Below are 17614 nucleotides of genomic sequence, written 5' to 3' on the forward strand. Positions count from 1 at the left end.
GGCCTGCCCAAGTTAGAAGTAAGGATGTATATCGGGGGAAGAGAGGGAAGAAGAACACGTGTGTTGTGGTGGCAAAGAAACGTGTTTAGTTGATGCGGAGACAGCACTACCACCGAATCAATCCAAAACCATATTTACGATGCGTATCACTATCAGTAGCCTACCACGAGTTGAAGCAACAGTTAGCATTGCCCCTAAAGTCTCACAAATTAAACCACACTACACGCATCTTGATACAGTTCCAATTTCAAGTTTCCTACTTTACGTTTCCAAGAGCAATGGGAATAGGAAAAGCATAAGCTAAAAAGAGAAGAGAAGAGAAGAGAAAAGAAAAAGCTAAATCGCAGTCGCAGCCATAGACAAAGCCCTACCTACCTACCTCTACCTACTTCTAGTGACTCGTTGGTCCAAGACCAAGAGTGTATACTAAAGTAGTAGTAGTGTATCGTTTCTCATTTGCGTATTTTTTGGAGTCCAAGAAGATTGGTGCCAGTTAGGTAGGGGGAACATGGGTACTCTAACTGCCACAGTTCCTGTGCTCCCTTCCAAGCTTTCCCCTTCTATTTCACCCCATCGGATCTCGATTTTTCCTCACAGGAGGAGATTCAGCAAGAACAACCAAGCTCTTGTGCCAGTATGTCTCTTCCTTCCTTCCTTCTTTTTATCTTTTAATATTTCTGGAATTATCAAGTTGTTGTTTTGTTGTTGTGGATTGTGATGGATGGAATGATGATTGATTATCAGGTTGCAAGGTTGTTCGGGCCAGCGATCTTCGAGGCTTCGAAGCTCAAGGTATTGTTCTTGGGAGTGGAGGAAGATAAACATCCGGGGAACCTTCCAAGGACATATACCCTAACCCACAGCGATGTCACTGCCAAACTCACTCTCGCTATCTCTCAGACCATCAATAATTCCCAGGTACTTCTCCTTCCATCGTAAATTTATCCACGAATCCATTCATTATTTAGTAGTCTTGAATTCTGGGATTGGAAATGGGATGCCATATATGTATGAACATAAATAGATATAGGCAGAAATTTTGCCACATATAGTATAGTATTGCATATTTATTGATTCCATGAAAATCCTTAATTACCCTAAATAGGTGTTTCTTTGTTGGGAAGATTTTACCCTGTTTGCTTATTATGTTCCATCACTCGACCAAAAAAAAAAAAAAAAGCAAGGAATTTTGAAACCAGGTAGAAGAATAGTACTAATATATTAGAAGCTGAATCTTCTGATTTGTTGAGTATTAAAGTGGTTGTAAGAAGTCAGTTATAAGGGAAATAAGCATGTGTGGAAATTGGATTGGATTGCAGCTGCAGGGGTGGTACAACAAATTGCAAAGGGATGAAGTGGTGGCACAGTGGAAGAAGGTGAAGGGAAAGATGTCCCTCCACGTTCACTGCCACATTAGTGGAGGTCATTTTCTCTTGGATATGTTTGCTAGGCTAAGATACTTCATCTTCTGCAAAGAGCTTCCAGTGGTAAGCAACTCAAAAATAATAATTGTTTACTAGCATAAATATCATTGTAATTTCTAATTTGGGTAGACACGGCACTCATTCACTCTTGGATTGGGTGTATGTTTGAGTCTACACCCAAAATAGGATGGCTTGTTGGCAAATAATACCTAAATTGCCTACTAGTTACTAGTCAATCAAATATCACATCTGAATTTGGTAATTGCAATATGTTGTTGCGTGTGGGAAATAGGTGTTGAAGGCATTTGTTCACGGGGATGGCAATTTATTCAACAGCTACCCGGAGCTACAAGACGCTTTGGTTTGGGTATATTTCCATTCAAACATTCCGGAGTTCAACAAGGTGCAGTGTTGGGGTCCACTGAAGGAGGCATCCGCACCATCAATTGGGTCCCCTTCCAAGGGGGAGGAGGACCACCACCGTCAAGATGAGGGGGTGGCAATACCACAGCCATGCCAACAAGACTGTGAGTGTTGCTTTCCACCTTTGACGCTCAGCTCAATCCCGTGGCCTCAAGAGGTTCCCAATCTCGGTCACCAATATCAACCTTATGATTATCGTGCTGAGAATGGGACCCAACAATCCCACAACTTGTAATATACAAAAACTTAAGTCATATTCGTGGGGATTGATGGTTGCTAATTATTCATCTATCTTTCCCCTCTATACTTGTTTAGGAAAAGAATTAAAAAGATTAAACCCACTTGGATTAATGTACAAAGCCAAAATTTATTTATGATTTTTTATGTTACTTTCTTTTCTTTTTCTTTTTACAATTGTGGATGGATGGAATTTGTGTCATAAAGGTTCATGTATGTATAATATGAATTATTATTTATTATTGATGCGTGATTTAGTAGGGATTATGTTATCGACTTTTATATGTATGTATAGCAGTGGTTGTTAGTATCTTAATTTACCATATTCCAATTACCAGTTGGTTTTCAACTTTTCATATATTTGTTATTTTATCGTTTGTTCGGTTTCTTCTTGCATTATGAGTTCTGGCCGAGGCTTACAAGAGAACGAGACATTATCAGGTTTGGACGTTTGGTATTGGTATTGTCTGGCTCTGCTCTTCTATTGGGCTCCTGGAGACGATTTTCAAGTTTTTTCTATATATATATATACAAAGTTTGTTCGTTGCATTCGGTTTGTGGTGCCTAGGAAAATTGCCGACAGAGCCAATAGCACAGTACAACTGCGTGCTAAATTCAACCTAAAAGAAAAAACTTGTGGTAAGACCAAAATTAAAAAGGACACGCACAAAATCTGATTCCATTCCTTTTATCTGATACTTGCATTCCTCTATAGCTCCTTTTGTAAACAGAAAAATCAAGAAGAAAATAATACAATGATCTCAAGTTTTAGTGAAGAATGACAATAAAGTTTATCCTATAACTTATTAAAAAACAATTAGCTCAATTGATTAGAAAAACAAATTGAAGTTCAAATAAAGCAGGTAATTTTAGGGTTATGTGTGGCATGTAGTGTATATATAATCCAATAAAGAGAAGAGTGCAAGGACAGAATACACATGATAAATGCATCTCATTTACGAATCAATATTCAGACACATATTAGGTGTGTTATGTGTGGTCCGCTGGGTCTAATGTCCATATACAGTGATTGGATCGCATTAAGTGGCGTGTTGGACCACAACATTTAAAAGTCGGGCTCATGCCAGTTCCTTCCAGAACTTGCCTTCACTAACTAGCTAAGATCTTTTTCTGAGTCTACGATATAATGTCTATTCTCACAAAAAAAAAAGATATAATGTCTATCTTCAAAGAACAAACAAAATTAAAGAGAGTTCAAATAATTTTTTTCCAACATATAAGAATAAGATATAATATCTACCTTCAGCACTTGCACTATAGCATCATTTTTTTTTTCAATTCTATTAATTATAAGACAAGAGATCAAAATAATGACTATTTCATCAAGGGTCAAGAAAAATCGGCCCCCAGTTTGTTTTGTAAGCATACCCGAATTCTTCCTAGATACCATGATTCATATTATTATTAGGCAACTACTCCAATGAAGATGCTAAAAACATCTTCTCATAATGATCTTTGTTTAAAAAGTGTGACTAATTTGTTTAGCAACATTTTAAATAAAAGTAACACTTTTACTTTAAATAAAAATCAAGCCTTACAACTTATCATCCAATGGTCAAAATAAAATATCTTCACATGATGACAATCATGAAATCTTCATTGGAGTAGCAACCTTATTATTATTATATATATACAAAGGCAGTTAGTTTCATTACATGGCAAAGATAGCTGCAAGACAGGGAAAAGCAAACTCAAGCACCATCATAGATTAGAATAAAACATAACCATAGAAGGAGAAACAAAATTGGTTATACCTCCCTTAACATGTACAAATAAATCTAAGGTGCTCGAGACTTGGCATCGATGGCATGGATTTTCCACCACTAGCAATCTTGTTGCAACTTCATAGCTCCCTGAAGAGCTTCCCCAGTTGGTAGATAAAACCATGGTGATGACTCGGTATTTTAGCAAAAATTTCCACCATGCTGTTCCCACTGAAATTTCTTTCGGCACAGTAATCCAGAGTATGAATCAAGTCAGAAATATGAGTGGAGTCACCTAATAATTGTTCTCCCAAAAGATAATGCTCCAATTTCACTCTCAGTATTCTGCATCAATAGCCACAAAAATATATCAATCTAGTAGAACAACGAAGTTAATCAGAAGGCTATTGTCACTTCAAGATCAATCTCTATGCATAACCCATTTCATAGCAGTAGCAATAAACATGAGACTAATGAACGTTCCATTAGCCATTTCCACCAAGAATGCAGAGCAATTTGAAATCCTAATCTAGAAATAAAATAAAATTCCATAAGAGCGAGAAAAAGAAGGAAACCGAATCATGCTGCAGCCTGCAGCTGTTATGGTTAATTTGATGTATCACCATATTGACTTTTTGAGGGAATAATGATGAGAACATGACACCATACAAACTAACCAAGCATGAAGGAGCTTGAATCTTCAAGCAAATGGTCAATCAAGCAAATAAGAGAAGCATTGTTCTATATCTTTCAATGAATGATTTACCTGTGATTTTAAGGAAGGGAATACGTTCCAAAACCTAAGTGTTTCATCTCCAGCACCAGTGACAATAGTCTGTAACAGTACGTCAAAGTCATCACAACCAAAAAATTTGTGCATTTAAGAAAATAGAAATTCATTTTCGTAGTAAGCTACAAGCTACTCATTACGTAGAGAGAGCAATAGGTGCAAAGACAACTGAAATACCTGCCCATCTGGAGAGATGGCAAGATACAGAACTCTATAAGTATGGCCTGTAAGAGTTGCGAGCTGAATAACAAGGACCAAACAAAAAAGGCAAAATATGTTTGAATTAGTTTTCTTTTGTTAGAAAGAAATGAAGATAATTCTGTTATATCATAGCAGGTTCTTGTACCTTAGACATGGTGGGGTATCTCCAAACTATTATCTGGTTCTGGGAGTAGCCATGTGTGCTTACCAGTTCATTAACATTCTTAGACCAGGCAAGATTGCAAACCTGACATATGTAAAGTCAAACATTATTATGTTTGTTACAGAAAAGAATAAAAGAAAGGGAGGGGTAAGAATCGTCTTTATCCTTCGCTTGGTATATGAAAGTTGATGCTATGAATGTCACCATGTTACACAATTGATGATCGAGCCCTCTATTAACATTTCATTGATGATTAATCATTCAGTCTTCAATTCTATTGATGATTAATTAATTTCACTTTCCATAGAGTTGGGTTTGATTTGGTAACTTGTGATCCATTCATAGTTTGAGTTTCCAGAAATACCCTTCAACATGAGACATGTATTTTTCATAGTACTTCCACCCAATAATCAGCCATGCAGTAGATGAAAAAAATTTAAAACGAAGTCAACTAGATATTATGAAAGTGATTCTGGACAAGTACTTGACCTGACTTCCAGTGTCCATACAGCTTAAGTGTGAGTTTGTGGTTGTATTCCAGAAACGAATACATCGATCTGCAGTTCCTCCTCCAGATGCAAGGAGTCCGTGAACATGAGGAGACCACGCTATTGCTTTAACAGCTGCCGTGTGTTCACAGTACTTCAGGACGGGTTGAGTTGAGTGTTGATTCCAAACAAGCAACTGCAAACATATAAAGGAAATTACTAGTGTACCAGTGCATGAAAATCAAAGGAGTAACACAGAGCTAGAAAGTTGATGAAGCTTGCAAGTACATACTCTGTTATCATTTCCTCCAGATGCTAACTCACGGTTATCATAAGACCACTTCAGTCCACAAACCTTTGAAACCCCAAAAAAGGGGGGAGAACAAAAAAAAGAAGTCAGGCTGAATTCCATATACAATAGGTAGTCGATTGGTTTGAAAATGAAAACAGGACTCACCTCTGACTTGTGCCCGGACAGTTTACTGACAAAATCATCTTGTGCACGTATATCTCTTTGATAAATATTTTTATCCTTGCCACCAGAAGATAAAAGAGATGAACTCCAGGCCAAGGCCCCAACTCGTAAACGATGACCTTCCATAGTTCTTATCATCTTGCATTGAGATGCATCCCAAATCTACATGGAGAATAATTAGAGCCATTGGTCAATTCATGAGTGGTTAGCAACATTAAAAACACACATTTGCATAACGGAATGCAGAGAACAGAATAAGGCTCAGGTAAGCATGCTAGTTTTAAGAGTGGGTTCTCCTCTACAATATTTAGTTTTAATTGCACTAGGTATTAATAATGACCAAGTTACAAAATCTTATTGCATGAATAGCAGCATCGGCTATATGTACAATCATTTACCATTGTATCATACTTTTTAATGACAAATACATCATTTTTATTCAATTCTTCTTAACTCAGCCAAAACTGTTGGATGCTTACGGTTTTGTACTCGTTTTCTTTTTAAAGCTAAGATTACAGAATTAAGCTCCTTTACAAGGCTTAGTTCATCTATAGATGTCTGACAGCTCTTCCATGGTTTCTGATCCCCTCTAGCAAGCTCATATTATTTTACTTAAATTTCTTTTTTCAATGATCAAAACAAAATACACCATAAATATCATTGACGTCTAGCAATGCTGTCTGGTTTTTGCCATTTTTCTTTCTTCCTCGCATTAGGAGTGCTTAACAAAATTCATTTCAAACAAAATAGATTTTAAGAAAGTTCAAAGCAATAACAAAAAGAGACTCTTCACAAAAATGATACCCTTAATAATTAATGACGATATTTTGTCGCGTTATATTAAAGTACAAGAAAATAACTGATACCTTATAACTGTAATTGTGGTGCGGAAAGTCCGTATCCCACAGCTCACAGCTATACTATTTGCAACGGGAGCCAACATTCATCATGCATTACAGTACTAAATACACTCTGTTTTTATATTAGATGCTCTTTGCAAAATTTTATCACATGTTATCTATAACCTAAATAGAAATTTGAGCCACTAATTGCCAAGGGGATAAGTAAGAAACTCAGATAACCTTTCCACACAAATAACTTGCCCTCAAATTGCTTCGAATATCCATAAGACACAGGAAGCCTAGGTTGAAGGAAAAAGAACGTATAACTGTGATTGTAGTTGATGCAATTTTGTTACCTGAACTTGACCACTATTAGTTCCAACAGCAAGGAGTGTACCGCGCTGAGCCCAACCAACAGAACAAACGCAATCATCATTCCCCAAGTCACACAATTTAGTTACCTGCAACATTATAAACACATGATGAAACAAAAAATGAAAACAACAACAACAAAAATTTCAACTTGCCATTAGAACACCAGCTAGATAAAAAGTAGATAAAGTTCTGAAGTTGAGCATCTCCCATGAGCCATATCATATCCAAAAGGTGAAATACTTATGACAATGGAAGATTTACATTTTAGAAAACAGAAAAAGTAAAAAGCTTTGAATAATGAGGTAGAAGTCAATTCACCTTGCTGCTACAAGCATTCCACAAATAAACGCAGTTACCAAGACCAACAGCCAAAACATTGAGCGAAGACCAATCCACGAGGTTCAAATAAAAATCATCTTGCAACGCAGGCGCATCCAGAACCTGCCACAACAAACACACACAAACCACCAGCATTAGCATTACAATTTTCAAGAATTCCCAAAACCCCCAAAAGTAATAATAAAAAACCGACCTTGTATGGTGAACGGGGAATTTTCCTGGGAGGCTTAACAGGGGTATGATTAACAGTGGAAACTACGTCGTCATTGTGGATGAAGGGGGAGAGAGAGTGCATGGACTGGCGAGTCTCCGTCTTGTAACGAAAAATGTTGTGGCTGGTCTTATCGGGCGTGAGCGGTGCATCGGGTCCGAATAGCGCCGTGCGGAGGAGGGAGGAGTAAGGGGTGGAGGTATTATCGGTGGCGGGAATGTCAAATAGGGAGAATTTGGAGGCGGATCTGTACGGTATGAACCTGTCGGAGCAGATTGTTCTCGAAGGGGACTTGTAGTGGTTCGAGTTTATCATTCGCTCCACGCGATGAGAGGAAAAAGAAGAAGAAGGAGAAGAAGAAGAAGATGGAGAAGGAGGAACAGTATTCGAATGGTCCATTGAGGAAGGGAAGATGGTGGAATCGAACCACTTCTTCTTCTTCCTCTTCCTTTTGGGGTTTGGGTTGTGAGCTGTTTCCTCTTCACAGTTTTCCCGGGAAAATCCAAGCAATATTGCGGGAAAATCTGTGAGCTTTATTGTGTTCCATTTTATAGTTCTAACTAATATTTTAATTAATTATTAAAAAATTAAATATATTTGACGTGCAACAAAGTGTGAAGCTAAACCCACCTAGCTAAGATTTAGCTGGAGAACGAAATTTAATCAATCCATCCACGATTTATTTACCACTCCAATCTAATATTATAATGTATTCTTTTGTGTAACAATAAAATAAATCAGTAATCATCTAACATTTTTTTTTTTAAATATTTATAATCTAATAAATACACTGTGTATTTGATTTTTTACTATGTCTACTTTTGATCAAAAGTGCCTTATATTGAGAAAATAGCTAGTTTAACTATAGCGCTATCATTAATGATTGATCCCCAAAAAAATTATCAAAGATTTTTATATTTTTTTAAATTTATAGTTAAAAAAGAAAAGGGGAATAGGTTAAGAAAGTTTAATTAACTAGATGTTATTTGTATTTGTTCCTCAATCTTAAGGGTCGTTGAACAACGTTTTTTCCATGATTTGGAAGGATTTGAATGCATCTCATGCCATTTATATTCCGTTAGAGGGTGGGGGGAACTTGCATTTAGGATATGCAAGTCAACAAATTTAAGCATCAAAGACAAATATAGATAAATATAGTTCCTTTTATTATACTTTAATAAATTTAAATTGATTTTCGAACTAAATAATACATTTATTAATCAAAATTCTTTGTGAGTCTGCTATACCTTGGTATTACTTCCAACTAAGTATATATCCACCTGGGTTCCAAATAAGCATAACTAGCAAATCATCAACACCACTTAAAAAATTTTAATTAAATTTCAATCTATGTTGGTTTTAAATAAGGCATTATATAGTTTAAAACTTTAAATTAATATATTTTCAAAAAGTTAATAATATAACTTGTTATATTTTGTATTATATTAAATTATTCAATATTTACCAACATTGAAATTAATGTGTAAATTAGTTGGGTCAAAAAATAATCATATATTACAAGAATATAGTCGAGTTAGTAGTCAGATTATTAATCTAAATAACTCGTCGATTTTCTTCAACCAAAATACTTTCGAGAATTTTCGAATGATTTTAGATTAGTTTCTACAAGTTTTATAGGTTAATTCTCAAGATAAATATCTTCATCTTTTTGTGATTGTTAACAAATCAAAATAAAACAAATTCAAATATATTGAAGATAAGGTCTCAAAAAAAGCTTTAAATATGAAAAAAATCCAATATTATCCATAAGTGAAACACAGATTCTAATCAAAGCAATTGTTACCACTATTCCTATTTACCCTTAAGTTGCTTAAAACTTTTTGATATGCTAATAAAAAATATTCAGAAGAAAATAATATAAGAGGAGTGTTAGGAGATCAACAAGTTTTGTGATTTGTAATCATTAATAAGTTATTATTAGTGTTTTTAATGGTATGAGATTTTATTTAATAGTGTGAAATTACTCTTTTTTTTACTAATTAAGTGTTAACTAAATTTTAATAAAAGTGCTGGTCTCTTAGATTTTGTCGTAATGCAATTCTGGTGGGATTAAGAAAATAATGTAACACAAGATGTATTGAGTATTGAATTGGACACTCTATATTATAATAAAGTGTTCTCTCTCTCATGGATTACATGATGAGCACACTCACTAATCAGTAATCATAATATACACTTTGCACACTTGCTAAGGTACTGATTCTTACATAATGAGAGGTCCAAGTCCAAATTAGAAACAACATAAAACAGAGCTCATCCAAGTTGCGCTCATGTCACGATAGAAACTAAGGAAGATTAGATTTTAAAGACCTGAAAACATTTAATTTAGCTATGTTAAAAAAAATAAGATTGGAGACTAATTTTAGAACCAACTCTCTAGTTTATAAAATACTCAAAAGCAAGTACTCTTCCTTCTCATCATTATACAAACCCAACCAAAAATCAATCCATCTTGGGGATGAAGTATCTTGGAAGGCAAAAGGTTTTAGGAAAAAAGTCTAAAATGAAAAATAGGCAGGGATGATTTAATTTTTAACTTTGAAGAAGTGTGGGGTGATAATACTGATATAATCTACGGACCTCAATCATTGTCTCTTAACCAAAATTTTCAATGGGTTTCACAGTTACTTCTGATCAATGGTTACTGGAATTCATCATTTATTAACGCCTCTTATGACTCAAAATATACTCGGCATTAAAAGAAATCGAAGCCTAAATAAATTAAAGAGTGGGTTTAATTCTGTAAATTCTGGTTATACAGTTGCATTCAAATTTTTTCACGCCCAAATAGAATTTCTTCTAGAAATTTTCACCCAAAAGATAATTTGAAAATCAATTTGGTTCATCAAAGTTCCGGCAAAAGTTAAACTCTTTATTTAAAAAGCTATCCATGAAGCCTTCCAATGAATCAACATCTCAAAACTAGAACTCCCAATTTCTAAGCTATATGTCCTAAATACAAGAATATCCTAAAATAAAGCCATGCACTGCTTAATTAATTGTCCACTGCCACCAAAGATTTGAAAATGAATTTATCTACTGTAGAATCGGACCTCTAGCAGTGGTGGAAGAGCACAACGTTATACCTTATTATTGAAAATTCAACCCCCGAAGGAAATCCACAATTACAACAGCCTTATGGAAGATTTGGCTTAGTCGCAGTTAACTGGTTTTTGAAAAGGAGATGCAGCTACAAAAAACTGTTGCAGTAGTGAGAAATCTCGTTGTTAAACTCTTCAATGTTCTCCTCCAAAAACGAACAGAGTCTCACCGTCTCTCTTCTTACATCCCTTATTTTAATGTTTCCTTTTTGAGAAAAACTCAAATCAGCCCTGACAATTACCTCGAAAGACAACGAGGTTCCTGACAAAAAAAAATTTCAACCCGGTCCCTGATAAAAAAAACCAACCTGGTCCCTGACAATTACTTCGAAAGGATAACGAGGTCTCTGTGTCAAAAAAAATCAATGTTATTTTTTTTAGCACAGGTCATTCCCAAAAAAAATTATCAGGGACCGGATTAGGCCTCGTTGTCCTTTCGAGATAATTGTCAGGGGTAGGATGGGATATTCACTCTTTCTTTTTTGATGTATTCTTTTGGCATTTACATTTTTTATTGTTGTTGTCTAAATTAGACCATTTATTTCTTTTTTTAGAAATTAATAAAAAAAGTTTGCCTTTAACACAAAATAAAAAATAGCCATCTATTTTGATTTTTAAGATATATAAGAATAACAAAAATATTATATAAATATAAAAAATTAATCATTAAATTAATCATTATGTATTAATAATATTATATATATAAATATAAATTTATTTTTTATGTGTATTTTATATTTTAATATATTTTATAACTTTTTTTTTTGTGTACACGAGAAAATAATCACAGGAGAACAGAGAACTGATATAATTAACAAGCCTTGATGTAAAATAGTGCATATGTATTTCTTTGAGAGGAAGATAAAGAAGTCACAAGTCGCAACAACTGCACTTTTTTGTTTCAGTAGTCTTACTTCCAGCATGTCACCCAATCACTTATGGAAAAGACGACATTGCTCACTGATTACGTCTGAGAAGGGCAAAGTAACAAAAAGCAGCTGTATCATGATAAAATTTGAAAATTATCAATCAAACATCTTATCTCATCTAAGAATTTTTAAATATGATCTTCACATAAAATCATCTAATAAACAAGGGAACCGATGCGCTTGTGGCGACAGATTCAGACTTATTTAGTCACATTACATACATTTATCTGAAATTGGCAGCGGAGGAGTAAGTGAGTCCATAGTTCCAATTAGAAGGAGCAACATTCCATGCAATAATAGTCTCTTTAGTAGTGTAAGAAGTAACCCTGAAAGACAGAGACTGCCCAGCCAGAGTCGCAAACGCTTGGTACGAAGCCCCCCAGTTGTGGCTCATCTTAATCCATCCCGTTCTGCTTCCTCTCACCCACATGCTCGCAATGTCTCCTCCGCCTCCCACGTTCATCACATACACCAATAGCCAGTATCCATTCCCTTGGAAACTAAATCGAAGCCCTCCCTTTCTTTGGCATGGCACTCTAATAGTTAACCAATAAGTTAAGAGAAATATTTTACGTGGTAAAAATTCATGTGCAGTTATATTCATGTAAAGTTAATAATTAAGTCGACAATTTGGTCAAATTTATCAAATCATAAGCTTATTATTATACCTGCGGTATAGAATGGGGACTATGCCGGCCTTCCACTGGGCAATTTTCATGAAGACCGGCTTGGACAGGTCAAAATGGGCTCGCGGAGGGTTGCACCAACCACCGTCATCGGAGGGCTCGGACCAATTTGGAGGGCAAAGATTGGTGGCGGTGACTGTTGTGAAGGCCACGTTGTTATAGCATGCACTTGATTGGTAGCACTTTATCTGGTAACATGTCCCGCACGCATACCCGTTGTTGAACAACATTGAGCTCAATGCTGCCGTGTCCGTCCCGTAACCGCTTTGAAACAAATTCCCGTACCCACATGCTCCTCCTTCGAAGCCATAGTGAAATTAATTAAGATAAGCAACGGTAATTAAGGAATAATTAATTAAGATAAGATATATACCCATGGTGGCAGAAGCTGTTTCATCACCGTAAAAGGTAGCATGTGCAAGAGCCCAGCTACTTGGTCGAAATGTTGCCATTGCTACTTTTGACTCCCCCATGAATGTTGCGAAGATGCATGTAAAAGCAATTAGAAAGCAGCCACGACATTGAAGAACGGAGGCCATGATTATAGGTTGGAATTGTGCCAGATATTACTGTTCCTTAGAAAAGGAATGCAATGCGACCATGGTCACGGACAAGTACATCAATTCCTTATATATATAAAGTTCCAAATTCTTTGGACACGTATGTAGTAACTAAGAACTTGCCTTCGTGATCTCCACGAACATGGTGCCTCTAATCTTCCGAAAGTCAACACCACAATATATTGTCGTTCTTCTATTGTTTCCCGCCGCCACAATATTGACCTTAGGAATTAATTGATATTTAGTAAGTGAACTATACGATTTTGTTAGCAAGGATGACTCTTCCAGAATTCATAGTTATATTAAAAAAAGAGGAATATATATTATATTACAACCTGATTTTCTTATGAGAAGATAACGTGCGGGCAGGTTCCGTTGGGTTGTTTGGTGTATTTCATCCACCGGGTAGAGATTAGAAAATTAATTCTCATTAGTCAATGTAATAATTCTTTTAAGGGTTGTTTGGCACAATTCTTATACAGGGGAAGGGGAATTTGGAGTTGAACTTGATCGGCGACCGTCTTAATTAAGGAATAAGGATCCTGATTGCACTATCTCATCCAGTGGTGTATGAACAATTCTTGGTAATATATGCTACACAAAGCTCATATAATTAAAGCTTTCAAGTATGATAGTGGTGGCACATATTACAATAGTGATTTATCACCACTGTTTTCTGACTTGATAAAATTAGTCACTACCCATTTGTGTGTCTTATATATATCTTCACGTACTCCACTTAGGAACTGCTTCCTTCTGGTAATGTAATCAATCTTGTAGTTGAATCATACACCAATGCGGTACCACAGCTGAGCATAATGTTAATTTCGATTGTCAGACTAATTATCTATCATAAACAAATATTATTATATAAAATGAGTAAGTGAAATAGTGTTATACTTACTTTTCACATTTGACTTTGTTGGTGGAATCGCCACTTGAAATAGAAAGTATAGTCCCAAAGAATGAAGTATTTTCAGTACCACAGTTAGGACAGGGACCCTTCAAAAAACAAATTACTTTAGTTTATGGTATGGTATGGTATGGTATAACCTCAAAATATAAACAGTGTAACAGAAATTCTTGTACCTTTAGAATCAAGGAATCCTTTATAATAGCACTTGTAAGTGACTGAGCCAACCACACAATGAGGGGAACAGCGGCAAACCATGTGAAAATGAAACTAAACGGCTCTGGAAGCTGCATTCAACAATTAACAGTGTATGCATATAAGAGGAATCACTCTCAAAGTCTCAATTGTCTTAGCTTTGTTCATATTTTACTACAAAACCAATTCAGATGCTATTACAACCAACAATCAAACTGCATACAGCAAGCAATGGGAGAAGGGAGAAGGAGGAGAAATAAAAGAGCATACCTCTAGAAGATATGTGATCTCGAAACCAGTAAGGTCATCGAGGAAGAAGAACCTAACACATGAATTAAGAAAATTTGAGGCACTAGGAAATTATGCTAACCATGCCAACTATAAGCTGGTTTGTTTCAGTCCAAATGGAATATGTGAATTCACTATGGATTCTTGAAAAATCAAGGCAGACCAATAAGTTAAGTTGCTGGGACATGGAAAGAGAGTTATACTTACAATCCTAATGCAACCACAGTTGCTGGGACATTGAGCAGAAACATCTTTAAGTAGTCAACAGATAGGTCACTGTAAACCTGTCAATTGTAGTTACTAGTAAGGACTAAGGAATAAATAAGAATTTGACATGTGAAAAAAATGCATATGCATATGCATATGATAATGATAAGTACCTTTCTACTACGAAGACTGCATCGTGGACCCTCGGCCACAATCTCGCTCCCTTCCATCTAGAAAACAACAGTGGAATCACTGGATATGTACATCTAGTCTATAAATTGCAACTGTATTTCCAAATTTCTCTGCCAGAAAATAATCTACAAAGTGTTTCATCAACAAAATATATAGCTGTAGCAAACCTTTAGCCTCAATTTCAACTGGTCAAACTCCTTGTCGCTCAGGATTGGTTTTCCAGAAACATAGGCCATGGAAGCTTCCAAGAATTTTTGTTCATCAGAACCTACACGTCAAGAGGAAGTCATTCATGTATCATACTATTTTTATATCAGTAGTTCAGTATCAGGGGTCAGAAAATTAAAGATATGTTCCATACTTAGCATGACAACACTGCTCCCTTCCCACATGAGTTCTTCTTTTAGATTATCAAATTCCTCATTTGACATAATCGCCTTCCCCTCATAATAGAATGCCTGCTCAACAAAGCAGAAGAACAGGGGTGTTTCATAGGACTTAGGGTAAATTTTAAAGAGTTGTTAGGACTTTTAGAGGGGTGTTTCATACTTGGAGTGCTTGAAGAAACTCTTGCTCCATTTCTCCAACTGATCTCTTTTTCTTGTCTATGCTACAATATTGTAAGATTTTGCCATCATCAGTACCATCATTTTCTTCAACCTTGCCTGAAATGAAAGAGACAATTAGGAACAATAATCAACAGTGTTAAGACCAACCATGATAGATAGATAGATAGATAGATAGATATGAAACAAAAGAAGACCTTGTTGCTGATCGGCAGTGGCCTTGGGGGAGAGCATCAAGAGTCGGCGGCGGAGACATAAGTGGCGGCCACTTACTTGAACAAGGTGGTGGGCACCAAAATTAACAGAAGAGGAAGAAGTAGTTGAAGATATCGGAATGAGAGGTGTTGGGGTAGGAGCACGAGGGTGTGCCAATGCAAATGCTAATAACTTGCTAGCCATGGTGATGGATATAGTACTACTACAAGAAGATTGCAGTGTTTATGGCAGTGTTATGTGGAACCAGGTGCATTTGGGGAAGTTGGGAGGGTGGTTTTTGTTTGGACTGAGGGAGAGCGAGCTCAAAGATAAGGCATGAAGCAAACGTGTGGAGGGAGTTGAAACCACTTTATTATTCTTGGTTCCTTTCATTTCTTCAATTTTCTTCTCTTCTCGCTTCTGCTGTGTGAGACATCACTTTGGAACTTTGTTTTGATTCACCGTATGTTTTCTCTGACATGTCTTGTGACTTGTGGACTTCATCGTTCACCATGTGTCCACACACAAAAATCTAGCATTCCCTTTGGACCTGTCCACGTGGATGTGTTTTGAAGCAATGTGTTACCCACGTGGCCTTCCACAGTAGTTGCATCCTCCGTGGCTTTCAGTATCAATACACAATGAATCAAAGACAAAGAACAAGTATTAAAGGAGAGAATTTAATCAAAATCAAAATATTATTATAATTCAACACTTCTTAGAGCAACACTAAAGGAAAACGAATATCAAGATAATGTTGGATCAATGTAATCTAACTTAACCAGGATCCTCCAATAATATTGATCCCAAATAATATTGAAGCATGGTGACCTCCCCATAATTCTACAATAGTTGTACAAGAGTCAGAATTGGAACAACAAATGTAAATATGTGATTGTAAAATTCCATATTTAATTCTTGCTAATTGCATTTTGCTATTAATTCTAAAACAAAAGAGGTCTCTTTTGTGTATAGTGGAGTACTTGTCTATCCGTAAATCTATGTAGTTCTTGCAAGTGGTTCAAAGAGAAGTGCCAATTTTTAACGATTTTGACCATTGTTGACCGATGTGATTACAAGTCCGATCTTAATGTAAATTTAAACGGATCGATTCTCTAATTTATTAGATTTTTGGTTGAATTGACCACTTTAATCTGATTCTAATAACTATAGTTTATAATGAATGATATTATTATAATATTGAATTTGAATTTATTATTTAATTTAAGAGAAATTGATCACTCTTCCAGTAATACAACCACAAAAGTCTCTACTCTCTACAGCTGGTACTAGTAACTGATTCTTCAATAGGATTAATTTTTATGAGTTATATCTATTTTTGATGATTCTTCAGTAGGATTATTGACTTTGATAAAAATATAATTTTATTAATGGATATTTAAATATATAATCCCATACACAATTTTATAAGCGTTTATTTTAATTAATTTTTTTTACAATGATAACAAATATGAATTAGATTCTCAAGCTCTCAGCATATTGATTTTATGTTGAATCAATATTATGAGTTGGAGTCAATTTTTTCATAGTAACCATTTTTTAATATTAAATTTTATATTCCAAATTTTAAATTTTAAATTCTGACAGTAAATTTTAAATCTTTTTTAAGAAATAAAAATTTAAAAAATAATTTTATAATAAAAAATTAACTAATATTAACTAATTAGAAATTAATTTCGTATGTTTATTTTTGCTCTCCATTGAAATCTTTTTCTCCTGGACTATCATGAATTAGCTACAAGTCTACAACAATATTACAGTATCAATGGGCAGCGGAGCATGTGGCTGAGGGTTTTGGTGGCACGCCTCTTACCGTATCAACCGTTCCTTTTCCATCCCCAATTTGTTTGCTTCTTTAAATTGTATATTTGGTTTGTAACCTTTAATAACCCAGATAATTTTTCTTGTTGGTAAAAGAAGAATCTTGGCGAAGAGACAGATGGGAAGGTTAGGCAAGGTTTTGTGCAATGATGATCATGCTTTAGCTGCCACCCAACCTTTAATGTTTGAATGTTGAATGTTGAGTGGCCGGTTGAGAAGTTCACGTG

The 17614-nt window shown here is 35.4% G+C and overlaps 4 protein-coding genes across 6 annotated transcripts; 1 reads left to right on the forward strand and 3 right to left on the reverse strand.

Annotated features, from left to right (window-relative positions):
- The first annotated feature begins 58 nt into the window (after positions 1-58).
- LOC112749554 (protein STAY-GREEN, chloroplastic) lies at positions 59-2326 on the forward strand. Its single transcript, XM_025797838.3, has 4 exons — positions 59-634; positions 745-918; positions 1320-1487; positions 1717-2326. Exons 1-4 carry the CDS (start codon positions 509-511, stop codon positions 2080-2082), a joined length of 834 nt encoding a protein of 277 aa, XP_025653623.1. The 5' UTR covers positions 59-508; the 3' UTR covers positions 2083-2326.
- A 1378-nt stretch (positions 2327-3704) lies between these two features.
- LOC112749553 (B-type cell cycle switch protein ccs52A) lies at positions 3705-8343 on the reverse strand. The gene is made up of 10 exons (XM_025797837.3): positions 7675-8343; positions 7461-7583; positions 7124-7228; positions 5908-6087; positions 5743-5805; positions 5452-5646; positions 4945-5046; positions 4776-4838; positions 4575-4643; positions 3705-4153 (listed from the first exon to the last, which is right to left on the reverse strand). Exons 1-10 carry the CDS (start codon positions 8089-8091, stop codon positions 4100-4102), a joined length of 1371 nt encoding a protein of 456 aa, XP_025653622.1. The 5' UTR covers positions 8092-8343; the 3' UTR covers positions 3705-4099.
- Positions 8344-11635: 3292 nt separating this feature from the next.
- Positions 11636-13530, reverse strand: LOC112749556 (expansin-A7). Of its 3 annotated transcripts, XM_072218626.1 has the most exons (5): positions 13325-13530; positions 13113-13211; positions 12803-12998; positions 12412-12727; positions 11636-12279 (listed from the first exon to the last, which is right to left on the reverse strand). In XM_072218626.1, exons 3-5 carry the CDS (start codon positions 12966-12968, stop codon positions 11967-11969), a joined length of 795 nt encoding a protein of 264 aa, XP_072074727.1. In that variant the 5' UTR covers positions 12969-12998; positions 13113-13211; positions 13325-13530; the 3' UTR covers positions 11636-11966. The 3 variants fall into 3 exon arrangements, with proteins under 3 accessions (XP_072074727.1, XP_072074725.1, XP_072074726.1); XM_072218624.1 differs by having other exon boundaries at positions 11636-11812; positions 11965-12279; positions 12803-13469; XM_072218625.1 differs by having other exon boundaries at positions 13113-13340.
- Positions 13516-16088, reverse strand: LOC112749555 (PGR5-like protein 1B, chloroplastic). The gene is made up of 10 exons (XM_025797839.3): positions 15548-16088; positions 15334-15449; positions 15146-15242; positions 14952-15052; positions 14766-14822; positions 14593-14669; positions 14368-14419; positions 14079-14189; positions 13894-13991; positions 13516-13798 (listed from the first exon to the last, which is right to left on the reverse strand). Exons 1-10 carry the CDS (start codon positions 15747-15749, stop codon positions 13729-13731), a joined length of 981 nt encoding a protein of 326 aa, XP_025653624.1. The 5' UTR covers positions 15750-16088; the 3' UTR covers positions 13516-13728.
- Between the last annotated feature and the right edge of the window lie 1526 nt (positions 16089-17614).

Source organism: Arachis hypogaea, chromosome 15 (genome assembly GCF_003086295.3).
Source record: "Arachis hypogaea cultivar Tifrunner chromosome 15, arahy.Tifrunner.gnm2.J5K5, whole genome shotgun sequence".
NCBI lineage: Eukaryota > Viridiplantae > Streptophyta > Magnoliopsida > Fabales > Fabaceae > Arachis > Arachis hypogaea.